The sequence below is a fragment of the Danio rerio genome, chromosome 1 (genome assembly GCF_049306965.1).
Source record: "Danio rerio strain Tuebingen ecotype United States chromosome 1, GRCz12tu, whole genome shotgun sequence".
Lineage (NCBI taxonomy): Eukaryota > Metazoa > Chordata > Actinopteri > Cypriniformes > Danionidae > Danio > Danio rerio.
The window spans coordinates 43,608,155-43,623,257 of record NC_133176.1 but is presented as its reverse complement, the minus strand read 5'-3'; the positions used below and the strand labels follow the sequence as shown (position 1 = coordinate 43,623,257).

At 37.3% G+C, this 15,103-nt stretch overlaps 1 protein-coding gene across 2 annotated transcripts in view; it reads left to right on the top strand.

Moving 5' to 3' along the window:
• The first annotated feature begins 2,226 nt into the window (after positions 1-2,226).
• The window catches only part of maml3 (mastermind-like transcriptional coactivator 3), a 185,984-nt gene continuing 173,107 nt past the window's right edge, over positions 2,227-15,103 (top strand). For both annotated transcript variants that reach the window (XR_012407336.1, XM_005160012.5), the window contains exon 1: positions 2,227-3,148. Coding sequence is in view for 1 of the 2 variants with exons in the window: in XM_005160012.5 (XP_005160069.1) it covers positions 2,765-3,148 (384 nt within the window). In the remaining variant the exon portion in view is untranslated. The remainder of the gene's footprint in view (positions 3,149-15,103) is intronic.

Sequence of the window (15,103 nt, the reverse complement as noted above, 5' to 3'; positions counted from 1 at the left end):
CAGGGTGTTAACTAACGTTTGGCCTTCATTATAACTGTGTATATGTGTATGTGCTAGAGAAAGAGAGAAAGAGTGAGAGAGAGAGAGAGAGAGAGAGAGAGAGAGAGAGAGAGAGAGAGAGAGAGAGAGAGAGAGAGAGAGAGAGAGTAAGAATGAATGTGTTTGCAATCCGTTTTAGCCACACTCAGCAAACCAGACTGGGCAGCAGCACTTTTTCACAATTACACACACACACACACACACACACACACACACACACACACACACACACACACACACACACACACACACATACACTTACAAAACCGGCCAATCCCCTCATCATCATTTAGTGAGTGCAGTCAGTGCTTCGGGGCCTCACCTGATCCTGTTACTTTCTTCTGACAGTGTTAAAGACGTGTGTATTATGCACGCACGCACACAACACACACATACACATAACAACAGTTTGCTTGAGCGCCAATATCTTTAAAGTGAACTCTGAAAGGCAAAAAGCAATTGCTGGTTATAACTGAGAGGATAATCTGTGAAGATAAAGCTATAGTGGACACAAGCAGAAGCATGATACGATACTCACAAAGACCTTTCCTGTATTGCCAAATAGATGGAAAACAGTCTGTTTGGACAATTAACACTTTAGGAAAAGAAAACGGTATAATTAACGTAAAAAGTATTCACAATAGCAGCTAAAATGATTAATTAAACACTTTTTTTAAAATGAAGTTTCTATAAAAGGTTTAACAAATATATAAGTTTTATGCTCCAATACAGTGGTGTGAAAAACACACCAAAACACTGATCAGATCAACATACACTCCCAGAAATAAAGGTACGAGAGCTGTCACTCGGGTGGTTTTTTTATAAAAGCTACACATTTGTACCTGAAGAATGTCTAAATACCTCAAGTGTACATATTAGTAGATAGTACAAAAGTTTACCTCTTAAAATGTTTAGGTAAGCTTTTGGGGTACCAATATGGCCCCTTTAAGTACAAATGAGTGTCTTTTGAAACGGTACCACCCCAGTGACAGCTCTTGTTTTTTCAGAGAGTGTACAATACAGTTTAAAATGATCTAACATTCATTTTAAAGGTTTTCGTTTGCCCTTCTGTTTTCATTTAAATACAAATATATGTGTGTATAAATATTTAATAATAATAAAAACAACCACAGCAACATATTACACAAATATGAATTATTAAAATAGTATATATGATAATATAATCAATTGCATTAATTTACTGCTACTTATAATAAATATATAATTCAAATTAATATTATGCATTGTTATTTATGATAATAATAAACGTTATGGTGGCACAGTGGGTAGCACGATCACCTCACAGCAAGAAGATTGCTGGTTCGAGCCCCGGCTGGGTCAGTTGGCATTTCTTTGTGGAGTTTGCATGTTTTCCCCGTGTTGGCGTGGGTTTCCTCCGGGTGCTCCGGTTTCCCAGACAGTCCAAAGACATGCACTATAGGTGAATTTAACAGGCTAGATTGACAGTATATTGAATAAGTGTGTATGCAAGAGTGTATGGGTGTTTTCCAGTGTTGGTTGCAGCTGGAAGGGCATCCGCTGCGTAAAACAAGTTGGATAAGTTGACAGTTTGTTCCACTGGGGTGACCTCTGATTAATAAAGAGGCTAAGTCATTAAATAACATTTAATGGTGTTTCTCAACCATGCTCCTGGAGGACCACCAGCACTGCATGTTTTGAATGTCTCCTTTGTCTGTCACACCCATTACAGGTCTTTTAGTCTCTGCTAATGAGCTGATGATCTGAATCAGTGTGCAATGTGCAGAGCTGGTGTTCCTCCAGAAACGTGGTTGAGAAACACTGATTTATTAAGAATACTAATAAAACATATAATAATCATAACAATAACAACAATACAAATAATTAATTTTTTATAAACAAAATAATTTTCACTTAAATGTTCATTGTTGTAAATTATATTCTTTGATGCTTTAAATACGTTCACCCCTCATTTCTCCTCAATCCTCCGCCGACAGCGCTTTGTGCTCTCCTCCTCCTCCTCCTCGAGCATCAGCTGCAGTACCGTAACCCGCCGCTAAAGCACCATACCGCTCTGCCGTTTGCCTCCCGTGAAGTGAACGTGACTCCGCGTCCAGAGAGCACTGGAATCCCGTCCGTGTTTTGCGCGAAGCTGACGGCTGCTCTCCGGCTGGTGGCTGCTCTTCGCTCGGCTGTTGTCCTGATATCACTCCGCTAGCATGGAGGAGGGGAGCGCTTGATTATTGTGATGGTGGCAGCTGCCGTACACACTGGCGACTGTAGGATTTCCTCTCCAGCCATCGGGACTTTAACGAACTGCACACCTTGTTCGCGCTCGGGGAGGCTTTCGCCGGCCAAACTAATGAAATGCAAGTTCACGAAACAACTCCGGAGCCTGTTCGCAGCAGACGGCAAAACTTTTTTCAGAAGGACAACACAATAAAACGACGGGCTCGCAGCAGCGGTGCTTGTGCGTGATGGTTGCGAGTAACATCCGGATGTTTGATGGAGCTCCAGTAGCGGCGAGAGAGTAGCAGCCCCGGTCGCCTCCGCGGTCCCGCACTGTTGTCTATTGAATGGTTGACACGGCGATCCTCCCGGAGGAGGGATTTACGCTCGTTTGAACGCTTCTTTCCTCACTATTTCACTGTATCTGGCTCCCTGGCGAAGCGGACTTCTGCCCCGCTTTGGAGAGGGGAGAGAGAGAGAGTCAGGGGGGCTTGACAAAGTTCTTCCCGAATCACAGATGATGGGGGATTTTGCCAGCCCCGCTGCCGTACCGACCGGCGGCGGCATTTGCATTAATAACAGTAACGTGAACTTAAACTCTGCCATTAATGCAGCCAACAGCGGCAGCACCGGCGGCGGTAACATACCGAAGCACAGCACGGTGGTGGAGCGGCTCCGCCAGCGGATCGAGGGCTGTCGGCGGCACCACGTCAACTGCGAGAGCCGATACCAGCAGGCGCACGCCGAGCAGCTGGAGCTGGACCGCCGGGAGACCGTGAGCCTCTACCAGCGGAGTTTAGAGCAGCGGGCCAAGAAATCCAACAACAGCAAACAGCAGAGCAAGCAACAAGAGCCCGACTCCAGCGCGAGCGCCGAGCAGAGGAACAGCACCCTGATCGCGGTGAGTTCAGCTCTCTCCATGGGCTGCCCGACTCCTCTCCTTCTGTGTGTCTGTGTGTGTTTGGACATGAACAGTGTTTGTTTGGGTCATAGACTCGTTGTGATTAAACTTTAGCTCGGCGTTTGTGCTTTTTACACTTTGGTTACTTCAATCAAAGCATAACTTGATTAAACCGTTTGTGAAAGTGCTTCTCGTGACTTTGGAGGCGTTTTACCACTTTTCTGTGCAGCCTTGTTTAAAGTTATGTAGTAGTTGATGATGTCATTTGATCTCCTCCTACTTACTATTTGCAGTTCAGCCGTGTTTCATGTTTGGGAAACATAATTGGGGTTGAAAATCGAGATCAGCTTGCTAGCTACACTGTGCGAATGTGTATTATCGTGTATTGTTTTGCTGAGAAGCGCGACGGTACACATGGCGAGTCGTGCCAGTTTCAGTTTCCTTTTAGGCGCGCTGTTTGAAAAGATGCTAATGTTTTGCGTTTATTTCACATCCCTCTCTTTCTCTCTTCCTGCTAGTTAGGCATGCGTGTGTGTGCAGTGTAACTGTTCGGTGCGATATTTGTTGAAAGAAAAAAAGGAAGGAAACGAATGCACATACATGTTTATCTGCATGCTAAGATCAAGATGCCACCACAGAAAAGTTGCAGCTTTAAAATCGGTCACTCGAATCTCAAGCCACTGCAGGAGAGCTTCGTGTCGCTGTCTTTTGTGTCAGTCCTCTTTGAAATGCTAAGTGTCTGCGATTTCTGAGGGTGACATCGGTAGTTTTAAAGCGTTAATGGCCGGTGTCGTCGACCCCCCTCGGTGCGGTGTGGATGTTACTGTAAGCCGGTTTATAAGCAGCAAACGCTTCACATCGAAGGTATTGCGATTTAAAGAGACCGCAGCCTTTCCGTTTCTCCGTGTTTTCTCCACATAAGCGCCGTGCTGCAGCTAGGTGGCTGTATCAAGTCGAGTTAGGGTCTTATGTGTGTGTCTGGGTTCAGACCCCACACAATGGATGTGTGTCAAATCCTAGCGAGCCGCCTATGTAGGCAGCATTTTTTTGTGAGGAAATAGCTGCACGCGCGTGGATGCACGCTTTCTGGCTACATACAGTTATATTCAGTAGGCTAACGTGGGTAAATAACAATTTCACTCCATCGTGCTAATTGTTTTAAATGGCACCCAAGCCAACACCTAGGATGTTAGCTTTGACTTTCAGATTTTGGAACTGTCACTTTGGAAAATTACGCATTTTAATGGTCTATTAGAAGTTAAATAACGTTTGTTTGTTACGTTTTAAAGATGAATGTGTTAGCTAAGCTAATCTTGTAGCCTTTGTCATGACAGTAGGGTTTGAAACCAGTGTCGGTGTTGACTTTTTATCTTAACCCTGTGAGATAAGGGAAGACCTTGCAGTCTTGAGGTTCTGGAATCTGTTAGTGTTTCTCTCATAGGCCTTGTTTACCCAATGTATTAAAATATATGATCTAATCAGTAGTGGACAGTTCAGACACATTATATGTGACGTTCATCTACTTTCTCCACTTTTTTTGTCTGATTTGCTTAAGTGAAGGACTCTTGGTGTTGTCACTATATGCATCATTCACTACATCGGTCTCTTACAGTGTTGTTTCAGCATTATTTATTTTTATTATTTTGGCATATAGCTTTTATTTGCATGTCAGTTTAATTTGAGCTAATTTATTTATTTTCACTAAGCTTATTTTTGTACATTGTTTTTAATGTAACATCTTAAAACTCCATTATTTGTGTGGAAAAGTCTCATCATATAACTTAATATACAACATATATTTTTAAGTGTCTTACATTTCATCATATTTTTTCAAACAACTTTTTACTGCACCATAATAAAACATAAACATGGGGCATGTTTGATAAAAGCTTAGCACACACTGTCCAAAAAATATTTAAAACTTATGTATTTTTTCATCCATTCATGAGAAATATTTTTAATAACACATGTAGCTTACAGAAGACACTACTACCTTTGACTGTTATATGAAGCAGATTCCTTTTTTGTTGGCTTAGTCTTTACAGACCAGACCACTACAGACGTCTTTTTCTACACGTCTTGATTTTAGTGCAGACTCACCAAGTTGGTCCCAAGTTGTGCTTCTAAAAGTTCACAATATTTTTCCTCTAGTGTTTAATGCATATGCATGCACTTTTTATCAGTTGACGTCTTGTCCAGCAGTCGTGCATGTGTGTGTGTTTTCCAGCTAAAGCAGTGCTTGTGGTATCACATTGTTTTGCAGCGTCTGGGACCAGTGCCCAAGATCTAAATTTAACTCCTGAGTTGGCAGGGTTACACGAGGTTTGTGACGTCAGACACTCCAAGAGCATAGTTACCACTGTGTAACTTTCTTGTTTTTTGCGTTTGTTTGTGAGGAGGGCTGCAAGAACTGGTAGCGCAGGTACAACTGTGTGCAGTGCGTCTCACTGCGCCAGCCTGCGTGTGTGCATTTCAGCAGTCAGGACAACCACAGCCATTTATAAAAATCATTTATTTGCCTGCTGGAGTTGTTTATGTCAAGAATGTTGGATACTTGAACATTTTAACAGTCTTTTTTGCAATTATTTTTGCTTGTTTTTACAAAAAATATTTGAGCTATATTATTATTATAGTTGTTGTTGTTATTATTATTATTATTATTTTAAAATAGCTACTCTGACATGAAACCATTGGTAATTGGGTAGAAAGTAGTAGTACTCTTGTTTGTTTGTCTGTCTGTAGATTATGTTTCTCTCTCTCATTATAGATGTATCTGTTTTGTAGTTATTAATTTTACGTTTACTTTTCAAGACAAAATTAACTTTTATGCTTTAGTTTTGCCCTGTTAATGACAATAACAGAAATACTTTATGACCTTGAGGTGTCACTTCTCAAACATCCACCATGAAATTGGTCTATATCACTCAAAAATTAGTTTTTAACATCGTTGATGTCATTATAATTCTTTAAATGAACATTAGCTAGAAGCAGATTTTGCATACCGCTAATATATGTCTTCAGAAGACTTGCACACGTTACTTGTTTTGGTCTTTTATAAAGCTAGCCAGCTTTTGATCACCATTAACCATCAACCAGTGACAACAAGAGCTTCTTTTAAAAACTTCCCAATTAACTTTCATTCCCCACAGAAACGTAGCATCACATGAGTCGAGAGTCACTAAATAATGACAGGGTGTTTGGATGAAATATTCATTGCTAATAGCTTTCTGCATTTACAATTTGTTCCATGGGTGCTAAAGCGAAACTAACCAAAGATGAGCTGTAGATAGGGAAGTAATGTTACTGGAGTCAGTTACTAATATATAATCTTCAGCTTTATTCTGTCAGAATGTGGAGGAGTAAATATGTACATCCTCCAGCTAAACATCACAATTTAGAGTTGTCCGCATCTTAATAACTTTCAGATACGACTGCTCAGTGCTTTCAGTGTTACTTTTTGTATAATTTATACACCATTATAGATTTAATCATATTTTACACTTTGTTTTTAGTAATTTATTATTAGAGTTATTAGAGTTACTTAATTTGGCAGTGATTACTGAACTTGACACTGTACTGATATGATCACATGTACTGCATACATGGAATTTCAAAGTTATTAATTTGTTAACTAGATGCTGCAGCTGCACAAAAGAACAGCGGGTTCTGTTGAAGCACAGAGATGTTATGCTGAGAGACAATGCTGAATGAATATAACCTCAATGTAATGTCAAAAACATACAAGTTCAATCCAAATGTTTAATGTGACGTTTGTTAATATCTCCAATAATAAATATAAATTATAAATATAAATTGTTCTCTGATATCTACGTGTAAGCTACGTAGCTTAGTTAAGAGAGAAAAATCTTCTGAAATGGCTTTTACCTGCCTATTTGTAACTCTAGGAATTGCTCATTGAACAAAATGCTGTGATTTGACCTTATTTGGAAGGGCTATCAATATTGATGAACTCTGCTCGGATAGTCATGCAAAATAATCATGCTTCGGTTGTCACAAAACATTTTACACACGAAGTATGGATGTCTTGTCAAATGACAATCATTTCAACTGAAGTGCTGGAGAAAGTGTTGGCTAGGACTAATGGAAAAACTGGAATATTAATGATCACAAGTGTTACATCACAGTCTGTGTTATGTTCTGATTCACATATTTTCTGTGGTCTTTTGCTCAAGTGAGATTTACATGAGGAGGAAACTGATGTTTGAGGCTTAATCCATGTGAACTATAATTCTAAGTATAAACCGATATTTCCATATGGGATCTATTTTTCGCATCAGCTTTAAAGAACTAAATATGCATGCGTCTAATTTCAGACAAATTTCAATTCAGTAATTGACAAATTTACTAAGTGCTGTAAGTATTTACTTACAGTTTAACTAGTTTTACTCATTTTTTGTATTGGGCCAGGTTGCCAAGTTGTAATTTTCATCTTGGTTTTTCATCTATTGTTTGGACTTTATTTTATTTCAGCATGGCGGAAATATAACAAACCATAAAAATCCACTACCGGTCGACCTTTAGTTTTACTTATTTTGTCTTGTGCTGTTGTCATTTAATCGTTGAAATGAATTAAATATATATACATCTGCTTCTCAGTGTTTTTTCTACGGCTGTTACTGGTACTATGACCTCTGTTAATCACACTTCTCGCTCTCCGCTGTGTTATCGTGCCGCGCAAATGTTCATGCTGGTATGCATGTACACATGTTACACTGGAATGTAGGACAAGGTGTATGTCAACACTGCAGCACATAGTCCATGCACTTAAATCAATATCACTGCAAGTGTGATTTTTCTTTTCACCATCCCTTTTACACACACACACACACACACACACACACACACACACACACACACACACACACACACACAAATATTTCACTAGACACAATATCCTATGGCTGTCTTTGGGCGTTTTTAATATGGAGGCTTATTGGATGCGTATTCTGCTGTATATTCTCGCGCACACACATACACCCTGCTAATGCTTGTGCATATGTCCACACGCTCACTTGATGTCAGGAAACCCACGACTTTTCTCAGAGTGAACTGAAACAAAGTCCGTCTCAGCATCACAGAGCACAAGAGAAGACCTGTTTGCACTCTCAAATGGTTGTCCTGTAAAATTAACCAATTGCTGGACATGAGCGGAGAATATAGCTCAATAGAAACCTTCAGAATTTCTGAAAAAAGAACAAAAAAACTTGATAGCATATACGTTGGACTGTAGTTTTTAGTTCAAATGAAATCTATTGGCAGTAAAATAACCAAACGTTTTTGCTGTTATTATGCAACTTCTTGATTTGCAGACTAATATGATTGTGCATATTTCTTTGCGTCACATAATTATCTTTAATGTGGAACCGTAAACTTGAATGGTTCATGCAGTATATACAGTGTTGCACTGGTGTTTTTTTGACAGAAGGATTGTTTTTAGTTGCAGTCCCTCAAATTATGTTTGCTGTTTGTTTAAACTACTTGTATGCTGTATGCTAAAGTTTGGACAACTTAATTGTTTGTTCTATCCACTTAAATTAAAAAAAATGAGAGTTAACTTAATTTAACAATCTACAAGTATACATATATTCAATGAAGAAAAAGATGCATATTACATAAACTATGTTTTATTGTTTTCCAAGAAGTCTTATTTAAGAAAATAATACTGCATAGTTATCCTTTTTCATATAATTCAATAAAATGAATTACACAGTCACAGGCCTCAAAACACTTGCAAAATGATAAGTTATAATCCAGACTCAAACTTGCATATATTTGCGACTTTTGCAAATCCTCACATTGCGATATCGATGCTGAAACGATACATTGTGCAGCCCTACAGTGTAGTCTAAAATGCAGATTACTTAAAATGCAAAAAACACATTGTTGATTAAACTACGACAAACTATTTGTCAGTAAAATGAACATTGCAATTGCACTTTTGATGTGAAAGGTTGTGGTATACGTCATGTATTCTGGTATACTTAAAAATGTAAGAATAGATAAATAAAATGCTAAATGTAAACCATTGTACTTTTAAGATCACAATATTCTCACTATTCTTTTCATCGTGTTTCTGTGTGCATCCCTTTAATATTGTACTCATATACATTCTGAAATAGTATTACCATAAACAATGTTGTGTTGTGATGACACGAATTAAATGATAGAGCATAATATGAAAAATAGAACTTTTAAGTATTTATGGTATATATGCGATGGTACATTATTTTTATTATAATAACACTATTAATAATACATTATTATAACACCCCTTATGACACATTTCCTTTCTGAATGCCACAGTATAAAAACAATAAGAAAAATCACTGTTCCATTTATCATTCATTCATTTTCCTTTGGCTTAGTCCCTTTATTTATCAGGGGTCGCCACAGCAGAATGGATTGCCAACTTATCCAGCAAATGTTTTACACAGTGGAAGCCCTTCCAGCTACACCCTAATACTGTCAGGGAAACACCAATACACGCTCACATTCACATTTATAAACCACAGCCAATTTAGTTAATTCAATTTACCTATATCGCATGTTTTTGTACTGTGGGGGAAACCGGAGCACCCGGAGCAAACCCACGCGAACACGGGGAGAACATGCGAACTCCACACAGAAATGCCAACTGATACAACAACCTTTTTGCTGTGAGGCGACCACTTACCACTGAGCTGGCCCCCATTTACATGTTTTGGAGAAAATTAAAACTGGACATCATGAAACATGCCACAAGCAACACGGTAACAGTTTGAAACCACTTTGTATCCACTAGAATGTTTTCGGGAGACTGAAAGTGGATTTTGTGAACCCAATTTTGCAATCGAGGAAAAAAAAAACTTGTAGCATCTCTTGCGGAGATGTCTTCTACAAAAAGGAGCTGCAAACCATTCCGAGAGCAACATATTAAACATTTTATAAGCAGATTTTTTCGCCAAGTCTGTGGTGGAATTTCTTACATTATCTTTATTCATTCTTAGACTGCCAAGCTCTCGTTTATTTTAAAACAATTCCTTCTGTTCACATCCATATAATCACCTTTTAAACTTGCATGTACTGTGAAGTGACCCAGTGAACTGCTCGTTCTTCACTGTAACACTAGGTGATTTCATGCCTTGTTGTGGTTTGCGTGGCATCTCTACAACACCACAGCCAAAAGCCGGAATATGTGCATCTATAAGGAAGAAAGTCAAACCTCTACAGACTCTAAAGGTTTCCTAACTTTCAACAAAGGCTGTTAAAAGCATGCATCATTTATTTTGCCCAAAGCACAATCAATATGTTTTGAAAGAGCCATGCAGGTTTTCCCTCTTTTTTTTTTTTTTTTTGTTGGTCAGTGCTGACCTGAATGAAATGTTTTTTTTCTTTTTTTTTTCGCATTTGTGTGTTAGTTTTTACAACGCTCCTGACTTTGTGTATTCAGAAGTCAACAGGTGTCATGCTTTCATGACTTACTAAGCAGAATAGCCTCTGAATAGTGTTGTTATTTGGAAAGAAAAGCTTTGGTGGGAAAATGCCATGAACAATTTTTGTCCATTTTGCATCGATTTTTCTCTTTGAAGCTGTTTGTTTAGACTTTATCTAATTTGGAGAGCTCGCACTTAACCCAGGTTTTGTCATTTGCACTTAGATATTGAAAAGGAAAGCCAATAGAGCAATAAGATCAGAAATTCAGTTTTGTTTCACAATGAAACAAATGCAAGCGTTTCATAAATGAGCAATGAGATGCTACAGATTCAAAGAGTAAAGATATTGCTAACACATGATGAATGATGTTTGACTGAAACTTTAAGTATAGTTAGTCTATAAACAAATATATTTTGCAATTAAGAAAACATTATATAGCTTTATTCTATAGGTAAATTACCTGTTTGTAAACATTCAGAATACGGGCGCATTGAGGTTGCAGATAAAACTGGGAGCGCTAGCATTTACAGCGAGGGATTGACATCCGATGTGGTATGAAGTTTGTTGTTATATTAGAGAGAAGTTATATTGATTACATATTAAATATATATTATTTACATAATGCTTTCAGCGCATTATAACAGCTTGTCACTCAGTGATAAGCACAGTTATTCAGCAAAATTACCGTTAAAGTGAGCAGCGTTGTCTGACAGGTCCATTTGCAATGGCACCCTCCCAATGGATATTGGAGACAAAATGGCCAAGCATCCAGCTGCTGGAAATAAAACGTAAAATTACGGATTTTTTTTTTTTTACTGTGCGTTAATCTTTGTTAAAGCAGCGAACTTAATAATTTCTTGTGCCCAAATGGTTAATTTTCTTGAAATCGTACAGTCCTTAAAAGCACATTCAAATAAATAACTTTTACACTATTGTATTAGAGTTAAACTTTGCAATGACTCCATGAATCGGGTATTCTGAACTGTGGTTTCTGGTTAATTAGTGACTACTGCAGATTCACACATTGGAATATTGATGCTGAAACGATATGTTGTTTAGCCTTATTTTTTATTGCATGTTTATGGGTCTTGTCATCTGAAACATGTACCGCAAAATGTATTGAAAGCAACGTTTTTCAAGTTTTATAAGCAGTTTAAGAGTCTGGTTTGAATATCTAGAATTATCTGTGTTCGTTTTTAGATTACCAAACACATAAACTATGCAATCATTGCATAAATAAACAATGAAATGCTACGAAGTGAGAAAATAAAGATATAACTAACATGATAAAGAACATCTAATTTGAAATTGAGTTTCTATGTGCATATAAACAATTTGATATCCATTGTGTTGTGTTTTATTTAATCTATGCTAATCTGTCAGCCGACGCAACAGCAGCACCAATTCATCATCATCATCTTATGATCACTTAATAAACGCAATCAAACAAATTGGTGATGTTCATTACTTCATAATACCATTAACAAACATATGTAATCCTTAACGGATCAGTAATTCCGTGAATGTGAAACTGTTTTCTATTGGTTTAAAATGCATTGCGAGGCCTTCTAGAGTGAATGAGGAATTTGGGGAAAGTTCATGAGCGTGCCCTTTCATTTCTCGCAATCGCAGCACACTGGTGTTTGATCAGTGTTAATATTACACTTATTTCCATTACTTCTTCATATTGTGACTTCTGTACAGTGCAATGACAGCACCCACTTGTGTGTTTGCTAAAAGATGTGAATTGGCAGTTAAGACCCGATCATGTCAATTCACATTTCCGTGAAAAGGGGTCCACGCTGAAGTGTTAATACATTTGTGTAATGTCAGTTGAGAGAGCTAGAGAGATGAGTGCATGCTACAGTCTTAAACCCATTTAGATTTTAGAGCGTTTGAAGTCCATTTTGTCGTTTGGATTACATGGTTTTAACATAAGCCAAAAAAACTTAAAGGGAAAGTTTACCCAAAATTTAAAAAGTCATTATTTATTAGCCCTAAAGGTAGTCCAGTACTGTTTGAGTTTCTTCTCAATGTTAAAGGAGAACATTTAGAAGATTAAAGGTAATCAAACCAGTTGCTGTTTCCTATTGACTTCCATGGTATATACATTTTTTTCTACACCATTGAAGTCAAACTTTTTATTTTTCTTCAGAAGGTTTGGGAAAACTTGAGTGTGAGTTAATGATGACTGAATTTTTAATCTCAGCTGAAACTATTCTTTAACGTGACTCATGTTTGTCCTTTGTACATAAATGAAAGTGGGTGAAATTTCTGAAATAGTACTAGTGAGTTTAACACACTTTTATAACACAACCTAGTTTATATATTTATTAATCAGTCCAATTTTTTGTTTCCTATTTGTTATGTGATTATTGCTAGTCGGAATACTTTTTAAATTGAATAAATGTCTTTTTGTTTTTTCAGTAAAACAATAACACAAGTAAAACCATTAATTACTAATTATTGATTTATGTATAACTGACAAACATGCTTTAAAGTAAGTTTAGAGTAAGTGTAATCCAAATGGAAAACACATTATTTCTGTTACTTCATATTGACATTATTTGAGTGTCATAGATACTGTTGTAGTTTTTATTCATTACTTAAACTTGTTTTAATCTTGTCCACTAATATACAACAGTAGTATACAGTAGTAAAATAACATTGATTGCTATACCAGAAACTAAAACTAAATATCTTAATAATAACTTTATATGGCACCTATGTTGAAAATCATCTTTTGTAAGCTGTTTGAATGGAACCGTGTAGGTATAGTGTGTCCACAGTCAAATAAGGGTGATAAAGACAATAAGTCTCTCTTTAAAAATTTCCTGACCTTAACATTAAATCCAAATCCCTCCAATTTTGAGGCCCACCACAACAAGACATAAGAGTGCAGTTTCTCCACCCACCAAATTGATTGACAGCTGCATATTAACATCTCTTCGTAGGAACGTGTCAAATCATATGAACAAGACAGGACGTGCACAAAGCTACTGGTAATAAAAGATCTGGTAAGCACTCTGTGATCATCAGTCATCATCAAATGTGATCAAGTTTTACAAGTTTAAAATGTTTTAAAACAATGCATGCGTGTAATGAATTATAGCCATTTTACCATCTTTATAACCACAGCCATGTGTCAGCACAATTATAAAAGAAGACGCTTTAATCCCTGTTTGTGAAGGTTAAATCAGGTTTATTTTGTACATTAACATAACAGATATCCATACAGCAGTGGATATTAATGTGTATCCTGTCACATTTGCTTTGCAAAAACAAAGTTAAACGTGCGTGAACTTTATAGTGTCATTGTGTGTGACTCATCATTGCAGAAAGGCTTGAATTAACTCCACAGCAAATACATAATCATTGGAAAAGTTGTTACTGTAGTATTTCTCACAAGCATTACGTGAGAGGCCCGTGTGAACGTTGGACGGGGAGAACTAGCATTATAAAGGCACAGGCAACTGTGTTCAGAGCAGTTAAATTCATTATTCTGAAAGGTATAATAAATAATCTGATGAGGGTTTTGAGCTGAAACTTTACAGACACATTCTGGAAAAAAGACTTAACTTAAGTCTTGAAAAGAGAGTAAAATAGGTGCCCTTTAAAACAAATTATTACATTTAACCTTTGAGTACATTTTGCTGTGGAATTTTATGCCATACAACTTTTTTGGTTGACATTTTTTGTTTTGAATTAGAGTGTTCACTGTTCTCAGACACCAAAGATAAATCTGTTGACATCCCTTCTTTTCTTAAACTTTATTTCAGCTTCTTTTCAAATATTTACACTGATTTCTAAAACAGCTTTTTGGCCTGTAGCATTACCAGGCTTGCTATTTTGAGCAAAGCAATTGCAGCAGCTTCAGATACATTTTCCAAATTCTAAAACCCAATTTATAACATTTTGTTTTCACAATGGTTGGAAAAAATATCCTCAGTTACTATCGATCGTACAATCGAAAAATTACTTGAGCTGCTCATTTAAACTACTTATTTAAAGTTATTTGAAAGAGCTCTATTATTAAGTTGTTTTTGGGGCAGCCTAATTGTTTTATGTTGTATCCACTTAAATTTGTAAAAACTATTAAGTTAACTTTGTCAATTTGTGTTGAGACAACATGAAGGAATTGTGTGGAACCCAACGTGTAGTGATTTATTGTTTTGATTCAAGAGCATCTCTTTTGAGTTCCACCAGTATGATGAATTCCGCCATCATCACGTTGGTCACTGATCATCATCATCATCATCATCATCATCATCTCCACACATTAGATGCAAAGACCGATCGAGGAACAGTAAAGTCTTCTATAAGGCTGATTCTTGGAAAATAACTGATTCACGGCCTGCTTGATCACCATCTCAGCATCTCTCTTGAGCAGTTCATGTGACCGTTTTCTTTCATGTTGGATCTTTGAGCACAGATGATGCATCATCTGCTCTGAGTGGCCATTCTTGGAGAATCTTATGTAAGGTCAAGTGATGTGGGCACTTTTTTGGTCTTTGTTATAGA